The sequence below is a fragment of the Saccoglossus kowalevskii genome, chromosome 17 (genome assembly GCF_978046115.1).
Source record: "Saccoglossus kowalevskii chromosome 17, keSacKowa6.1, whole genome shotgun sequence".
Classification (NCBI taxonomy): domain Eukaryota; kingdom Metazoa; phylum Hemichordata; class Enteropneusta; family Harrimaniidae; genus Saccoglossus; species Saccoglossus kowalevskii.
Genome location: NC_140657.1, coordinates 8,220,789 through 8,230,344, shown reverse-complemented (window position 1 = coordinate 8,230,344; position 9,556 = coordinate 8,220,789). Strand labels below are relative to the sequence as shown.

General features: G+C 36.2%; 1 protein-coding gene across 1 annotated transcript; it reads left to right on the top strand.

Annotated features, from left to right (window-relative positions):
- The first annotated feature begins 8,028 nt into the window (after positions 1-8,028).
- On the top strand, positions 8,029-8,961 carry LOC146732615 (uncharacterized). The gene has a single exon (XM_085492389.1). It carries the CDS (start codon positions 8,029-8,031, stop codon positions 8,959-8,961), a length of 933 nt encoding a protein of 310 aa, XP_085348515.1.
- Positions 8,962-9,556: the final 595 nt, after the last annotated feature.

The following is a 9,556-nucleotide window of genomic DNA, read 5'->3' as shown; positions in this document are numbered from 1 at the left end:
TCTTTCTAAATTTAAATATAATAAGACAATATTTAACAATGCACAGAGACAAAATATATGCACACGTGTTTATTCTAGGTGTGTATTATACTATAGTTTACAGCTGAATGCATAATGACTGACCTTGGATCGTTGTGTTCTGATTGTGACTTGGTTCAGTTAGTTTAGCTTGTTGCAACCCTGTGAAATGATTAAATCAGTAGTGAATGTATTGTGTATCAATAAAGTACGAATATGATATACATGTGCGACACAAGGCAATCTCCTGTCAAATACACAGTTTGTATACTATCTTGATTATCTAATATTGAACATATGACAATACATTAATATTTATTAATTTACCTTCTGTTTGTTTTATTAAGATATTAGATGCACCAGTCTGCAGCACTCCTGGATCACCATGGACGACAGTTGTATAATTATACTGTACAGTTTTCGAAGGACGCAGGTGGCGCATTTCTAGAATTATAGCACAGATTGCCGTGAATGATCATTTGTGTGTGTGTATTTTACTGAAATATGGAAAGTCGGACGGCTGTCACGCTAACAATACCTGGACAATATAAACTAATATTGTATTGTAATTCGTGTCCCATATTATAACAAAACGTACTTGTTTATAAAATATAAAATAGAGCGCAATTAAACTAACTTTGAAAATATTTGCACTCGATGGCAACACGCTGCTTACCTTCTATTTTTGCAATTACTTTTTTTTCCATCTCTTCATATTTTTGAATAATTACGTCTTCGTAGAAATAACGGTCTTCTCTGCTGAGTTTTATGAGTTCAATCAACACTTCAACTCTGGCCATAGGATCTAGTGACTGTGTTTTGTATTTCTCAATATCGGATTGTTTACTACCAAGTCTAATCAATACGTCTGAAATATCACTCCAGTATTGGGTAAACTGCGTATCTGATATTTCAGTGGTAACAATATGACCATATAACTCATTGCGAAATTGTTTTAATCGAATCAAATCATCTACGAGTGATTTGTCTTTGGGTTGAGGGGGTTGATTCCACCCTGACCAATTAGGTGGCTTTAATCCAAAGAGGTTTCTAATTAGTACCATCAACAATGTAATGTCAAACCTTTCTGAAGATGGAATCTGACCAGTTTGTGGGTACAAAAGATCATATTGGCGTCAGTGATTAAGAACTTTGTTTTTATTTAGTAAATCGTTAATCGTTTTTTTTTGTTTGTTTTTTGTATTATTCAGTTCGTTCTGTAATGAACTTGGCGGAATTTCTCTGTCGAATTTACTCTTGAACACGTGTGTTCCTTTATTTATAAGAAGTGCACTAAGTCTTGCACCATTAAGTGTCTCATCACTGTAGATCCAGTCACTAGAAATTGGAGCTGTAGCCATCTTGTAAGGTAATATTCTGTTTGAAAAAAAACAAGCAAAGTAACATTAATTATTTTTACCCTGTCTTTATAATAATATATAATGTTCAAGGTATACGAGGAGGGCAATGTCTGTCTTTGAACGTTGGATAATTATAACATTGTTCAATTTTGGTTGGAATTTTCCCAGAAGAATTTTAGCGAGTATTTTCCTTGTAAAATAATGAGGTATATTGCATTGTTACAATATGTTCTATACAAATCGTGCATCGTTATTTTCTATCCATTCATTCATGTGTTATTTAATTTAGGGTTCAATTGGCAAGGTAGCAGTAACTGGTTTATCTATTTGTATGATCAATGGACTTTATGTTTAGTAATTTTAAAAGAATACTACTTTTACGATAAACTTACAAAATGAAAAAAAGTCACGTTAATACGCAAATTGTTTTTACCCTGTCTTTATAATAATAGATAATGTTCAAGGCATACGAGGAGGGCAATGTCTGTCTTTGAAACTTGCTTATTTTTTGTGCAATTATAACATTGTTCAATTTTGGTTAGAATTTTTCCCATGTTAATTTTAGCGAGTATTTACCTTGCAAAATTATGAGATATATTGCATTGTTACAAGAGTTTTTCCATACAGATCATGCATCGTTACTTGTATCCATTCATCCATGTGTTATTTGATTTAGGGTTTCAATCAGCAAGGTATTAATAATTGGTTTATCTATTTGTGTGATAAATGGACTTTATGTTTTGAAATTTTAAAATAATACTACATTTAAGATAAATTGAAGAACGTGTTAATAAAAGAAGTTTTTTTTAGTTCTGATTACATTCAGTGGATGGTCAGATTGGTTACAATCTTCTGTTCTAGCAAGTGTTTTGTTTATTTAATTATAACTAAAGTCGCCCATCTTTGGACAGGTAGAGTAACGCGTCTCTAATATGTAGACATTTACTTCTACCACGAGATTATAATTTGAAATCCCTGATATAAGTGGATTCTCTGACGAGTAAAGTGTAAACTAAAAGTCAAATTAACTAAATTGAATTCATATAAAATAATGTTTTAATTAGAGCCTTACCATTCCGCTAAATTATATTATAAATTATAGAGTCGGGCGCCCTCTAGAACAACAGTTCTCAGATCATTCGCTTTACTTTCATCCTACTCCCTGTCTGCCTTGATTGAATTGACATGACTGGATCTCATTTTCCAACTTTTATAGACTTACATAGATATTTATTATGCATTAGCATATCGTGGATGATTGTCATGTAGGGGTAAGGTCTTAACACTTGGGGTATATACAGGCGGCAAGTTTCTCTTGCCTCGGAGAAATTACATGCACAAACTCTAACCATACCCCGGGGTAGTTAATCATATATAACCTATGATTCTACATCACCCTTAAAATATTATGAAGTATGCACTCAAATAACTTAAGGTAGAGATGCAGTTTACCTGACAGGTATTTTAATTAGTTAATTAGGAAACCAAGTAGACCTCCCTTGTCCACAAAACTATATATTTTCGGAATGCTTATTGTATGAATTTTAAAATGTTGTTTGTATTTTTTTTTCATGGTTTGAAATATGCACAAAAATGTGTTTTTTTGGTCAAAAGTGAAAAAAAATAGCTTCCAAACCATGCTTCTGTTTCCTGTCAAAATTGGTTTATGGGTACATCTGTTTACTATGAACACGGTTACTAAAAAAGACGGTTAGGAAACGCTATTGTTAAAAGGTGTGAATCTGTCTAATTCCTCAAGGATGCGTGTCGCGCTGTGTACGCCCTCTATTGCTTGAGATTTCAAGGCCCACCATTTTGTTTCATTTTTGTGTCGATCACTTGATGTTCCGCGAATTTGAAATTTTAAGCTCGTTTTCGATAGAATATCCACGTTTAGTGCACAAGCTCTACGAAGAACTACACGTACATTTCGGATGAGTACTCTTTGTGACTGTGATAACATTCAGAATCGAGAATCGTCATTTATCGTTTTCACTGTTGTCATGAAAGTAAGCTTGGGTCCCGGAAGAAAAAGTGACGAAAATTCTAACCCCTAAGTCACTACTAGTATTTTAAAATACATTATATTATAAAAAATACTAACAAATGAATTTTTAGTATACTACTGTGCGTACTTATGAAGGTTGTGTGCGATTTGGGGGCTTATTAGAGTAAATTTTATCGTTTTGCTTTCGCGTCACTGTATCAGCCATTTTGTTTAAAGTCGTAACACTTTTTTTGTAGACGCCGTAGAAATCGTTGAAAATGTATTCAACATTTTCCGCCAGTTTTATAAAATGCCTGTTTAATTGTTCTTGTCTGTCCTTGTTTCAGTTTTTTGGAAAATTTTTCATGTTGCAACATTCAGCGTGCCGTTAAATGCGGTTTTAGTCCACGCTACAATTTTTGAACACATTGAACTGTCCAGCAGTCTCTTCGCCAAATCAATTTTTCGAACCCTTTTTAACCGTTCTTAATTTCATTGGAACTGCCTGTTGTTGCACATTTGGTCTGCTTACATACATTTTGTAGAGCATGGGTGGGTCATTTCAGTTATCTTATCGCATGTTTTGTTTATTTCCAATGAACTCTGGGAAAAATTACGTCATATTTGCGTGATTTCCTGTCTACATTTTATGTTAATGATTTATCACAGATTAGTACGTCTTTTGTTTCAAATGTTTGCCCGCGACACGCACCCAATGAAAAGAACATGGTTCGTTTCCTAACCGTCTTTTTTTAGTAACCGTGCTATGAAGAAAGTGCCGTCTTAAAAAATGTCTACCAGTTGTCACTTTTGCACGACAGCAGCTCAAATTTCACTACTTCAAGTTTATGCATAAATTAACACCTAGGCTAGGTGTCTGTACGATTGTTGTAACACTATTCAACCAAAAACAATGCCCCAACGACGTTTTGAGGATAAACACATTGTCAATCATTTGTGAAAATTTCAAAACTAAAGGTCAAAGCGTCTAGGAGCTTTTTTTAAAGTTCTGGGATGTGCACTAAAAAGAAGCTGAGGTAATTGCTAATTTACATAGCAATTCACTTAGTAAGAAGTTTGTTAATGCTCACAATTAATATGGCTGTAACATTTCCAAATTTAAATGTATTAGCATTTTGTTAAAAGTTAAATATAGTGCATAATATGGAAATCCCGTCATGTCTTTTTTCTCCATGTTTCTTTTTTATTATTTATGTACAGCCTTGCTAAGTCTTCCTAAACATTCAAAAGAGAGAATGTTTGCACCTGTTATCTATATTTTAAAATCGTTTTTTGAGTATGTTCCACTATTCACAATTCTACAAAATTTTAATAGTCTATAGCCAAGACTCTTTGGATAATAAAAAGCCCCCCAAAAAAATTCACTCCCAAGTGCCCACGAACTTGCATCTCTACCGTAACCAGTATTTTGAGCACCATAGTACCTACGACCCAATATATCCAAATGAAGACGTCTATATCAATTACAGGCTCGTCGCGAGCTCTCATCTTAACACATTTGATCGTAGGGCCGTGTGGGTGTGTATATTAATTCTAACAAAAAGGTAAACAAGAAAAATATGGAAATCCATCCAAGTACTAGCATATGAATGGTAACGCCAAAGGGAGTCCCTCCCCAACAGGTCTCTGCATATTGCATGTTGCCGAACCTTAAGACTTAGTTAAAATCCCTCCCACCCAGAGTACAACCCTATGGACAAATTTAACGTGTATTGACTTTGAGAATGTTGAAATGTTTGCATTAAAATGAAGTGTAAATCACTGACAGAAGAGCCGCGACCCTAAAGCTACAATTGATACCATCCGATATCATTATCACAGCTCACAATTTCGAATATTCATTAAATATTCAACAAGGCTAATCACGTTATTACTTACCACAAATTTGAACAAAAAAACTGTGCGTTTTCAGTTGTGATTACTTTCTGAGTTTTTGCAATATACCTTGCGCCCTCTATCGACATGTGGATGTTACGTTGCTGCACGTACCATTGTTATTGTTGCATTGTATGACAGAACCCCACACCCGCCCGTGGCTTTCGTTGCGTATGGAAGTTATTTTCATGAGTGATGCGGCGTATCCTGCGGCCGTACTTTTACGAGCAAATAACAATGAATTGCGCATGCGCCAGTCATAGGCGACAACTTTAAAAGCGTTAATTGAATATGTAAAATTGAGCATAGAACAAAATATCTAAATTATAAAAGGTTGAATTCAAAACTCACTGAAATTGCATTTCGTAAATGGTAAATCAGTCTGAGTGAAATTTAAACCCAGTGAAAATTTATCAGTATACAGTGGTTTGCAGTCGTGATGTGTGCCGGTGTCCACGTTCGGAATGTAGAATGATCGCCACAAAATCGATCGGTGTGCGCCTGGCCAAACACGTCACAGAAATACCTAAAGCTGAATTGTGATTTCGATGAACATGAGGTCACATCAAATATACAATTGAGTATTATTTACACAGTTAAGGTAGCAGGATAGTTTTTTTGCATGAAAAATGTAAACACCTATAATCGGAATAAATTTTACAAGAAACCATATAATCTATATATGTTTGGAAAGCTCTTGACTTGTATTTTCCTATTATTAATATTTTGTGAACATTGTGTTTGTTTTAGCGTCACGTGATTCTGAAAATCAGCGGGGCTGATAATTTAACTAACGTGAATACAATTTTAATTGTCATCTCTACAGTCATTCATGCGATCAAAAACTTTACACTGTTTTGAAGCAAAAGTCATGAAGTTTAAATGAGTATTTCTATTTTTTGCATTAAGTATATTTTTCCTTTCCGAAAATCACAAATTTCAAGCACGTTTTTTGGTGTTAAAGTTTGTGTATATCGATGGTTTGCGCGAGGTTTGTGAAAAAACGCAATAGAATTTCGCTAAAATGTAAATACGGATATGAAGCCAACATATCCAAGAGTAAGAAAAACCAAACGGCGACATCGTAGCGCTACTCACTGAAACGCTATTTAAAATTAGGTCAACGGTAATTGTCAGAAACCGAACACCGAGAAATCGGCACTTTTATGATTTCAAACTTCAATCAACGTTAACTCCCGTTTTAGCAGCAAAATTTACATGGGCTAATTGTAAATGAAATACTTTGAAAGTTGTTTTTGAGAAAAATCATGAACCGACATTTATATCTGTGAAAAACTTTGTTTTTTGGCCGTTTTCTTTCACGCTATGGAGTTTTGTGACGGTCTGTGCTGATAACGAACGGTGACGTCATTCATTAAAGCTTGGATTATGCAAAGTGGGCGGTTCTGTGTGCGAGTAACAAACAATACAGACACTACACTTGGCAGTTGAAGTGTTTGCAAATACAGTGTATTTATTTTTGGGCCGTTGTGTTTGTAAACTTATTAGTTAAAGCATGCCACGAGTTTCGAAGTCTCATGGAGGCAGAAGAACACCTTCCGACACCAACTTGCGCGGCATACGATAGCAAATGAAATGGCGGCTGTGAGGTAATCGCTCGCATTCCAATGGCAGCCTTTCTATTTATTTCGAAAACTGCTCCCTTCTTTCGGGATGATGGGAAGCTAGGCGGGCTCAGTTTCGATCGAATACAATCTCCTTGCGTGCAAAGGATTTCAAGCTGACTGCCCAGACCGTGACGCCTGCGCTCCACTATTGAGATATTGCCTACTTTGCAAAATTGACAAATCGCTTTTTCTAGGGCGCCATTCAACAGTGCCATGTCAACGAGTCGAATCTCTCCGTCTTCAAACGATCGGTCGTGACATTCACTCTCGTTTTCTTCTTCTACGTCGGAAGATAATATTTTCCTGCGAGATACAGACATCTCTCGAACGTTTTGAACAGGAGTATCACCCACCATATCGAAGTCTGATTCATGGTAAAACTTTCTTCGCCCACTGGTGACTGTGGGATAGTTAGCATGATGTGGTTGATTGACAGGTCAATTAGTTAGCATGATTTGGTTGATTGACAGGTCCTTAAGTAACATGCTGCCTTTGTTTTATTTTACACGCTGCTTTGAATCATTCTAGTTACGATTTAGGTTTAAAAATAAAGATCAGAGATAGGATATTTTACAGGCTGCAAATATCCTTAAATAAAGGATATTTTTTGGATGTTTTTCAAGACCAACGACGATTGCTGATTTTTTTTTATTTGGGGAAAAAATAACCGAAGTCTAAGGAAAGCAGTAGTGGCACACAAACACGTACATGTATCTGAAAAAAAAGTCAAGTTCCCAGGTTGACAGTAGTTGACGCAGACTTACAAAAAGTCCACCATTTTATGTTAATTACCAACGGCAAAGGATCACTTGCAGGTCACGAGACGCGGTCACTGACCTCTACCGGATGTCATCAATATGCAACACACAACCACAGTCCCTATAGGGACTGTGACACAACATAAGAAATGTCTTTTGACCACAGATAATGTAACAAAATATATTATTTAGTGTCAAATAAAATATACTATACTAAGAAATCATAACACGTATCAATCATAACACTTACCAAAGTACCTGAAATTCACTCATTCACATGTGCATTTTTAATTCGATTCCACTCGGCTTCAGATTTGCTGTTTAATCCAACTTTAAATTTTCCATTCCATTTGACTTATTTCCATTTCGTTTAGTTCAATATGGCCTTTTATCGACAGGCTAGCGCAATCCGTGGTATTGACGAAACCATATTATTCCTCAAGGAACATAGGCTTTTGGCAACGGAACAAAATTGTCTTTCTTGTGTTTTGGCAACCGCTAAAAAATGTACTGACGGATTTAATTGGCGATGTTTAAATAGGGATTGCGCAAAATTTCGAACCCGATTTTCAATTAGACATGGATCCTTTTTTTCCAAGTCACGTTTACGTTTAGACATTCTTTTAAAAATTATTCTAAAATGGGCTATGGACTACCCGACAAGGAAAATTAGTACTGAGACTGGAGTGTCTCGCCAGTCGCTAGTAGACTATTGCAACTTTTTGCGCGAAGTGTGCAGTACAAAGCTGATGGGCGAAGACATCGAGTTGGGCGGTCCAGGCACTGGGGTTGAAATTGACGAAAGTATATTTTGCCATAAGTGTAAGCATCATCGCGGAAGGGCCCCAGCTGAAGAAAGATGGGTGTTTGGTATGGTTGATAGGTTTTTAAAACCATCCATTGGATATATGCAGATAGTCGAACGCCGTGATGCCGCCACCCTTCTTCCAATAATTCAAGACAAGGTTGTTCCTGGGACCACCATTCATTCGGACCAGTGGGCAGCCTACCAACAACTAGCGAACGACGACCGTTACTTATATGCCGCCGTTAATCATAGCCGCCACTTCGTCGACCCAGTCACCGGAGTCCATACCCAGGCAATTGAGAGCTACTGGAATAGAGCCAAGGCAAAGCTGAAAAGAATGAACGGAGTATCGAAAAGCATGTTGCCTGGGTATTTGGATGAGTTTATGTGGAGGGAACGGTATGGAAGAACTGACGACGAGGCAGTCACTAACATTCTACGCCATATTTCGGAACATGGAACTATATTTATAGTTCCATGTTCGGAACAACACCCCCTAAATTGAACCAAACCATTTCGGTGCGGCAATCAAAACAAAAAAACGAAACCATTTCGACACTGCATTCTAAATTAAAACCAAAGCACATTATGGTGCGGCATACTAAATTAAAACCATTTCGGTACGGCAATCCAAAAAAAAAACTAAACCATTTCGACGCGGCACTCTAAATTAAAACCAAACCACAGTACGGCATACCATGGAACTATAAACCCCAGGAAGAACAACCACTTCGTTTCCTTTGAACTATGATAGTTGCCGCGATGTCGAATGTTTATTTTGACTGTTTATTTTGTCGCATTAAAAAATAAGCCGATTTACGTTTATAGTTCCATGGGCATACTAAATTAAAACCATTTTCGATACTAAATACACCATTTTGTTGCGGCGTTCTAAATTAAAACCAAACCACTTTCCGGTGCAGCATATTAAATTAAAACCAAATCATTTCGATACGGCATACTAAATTAAAACCAAACCATTTCGGTACGGCATTAAAAAAAAACCAAATCAAACAAAACGGCCCTTTTCAGGGCCAAAACATCCTCCAAGAAGGGATATACCGTAAAAAATACACAGAAAACATAATCACACACATTAT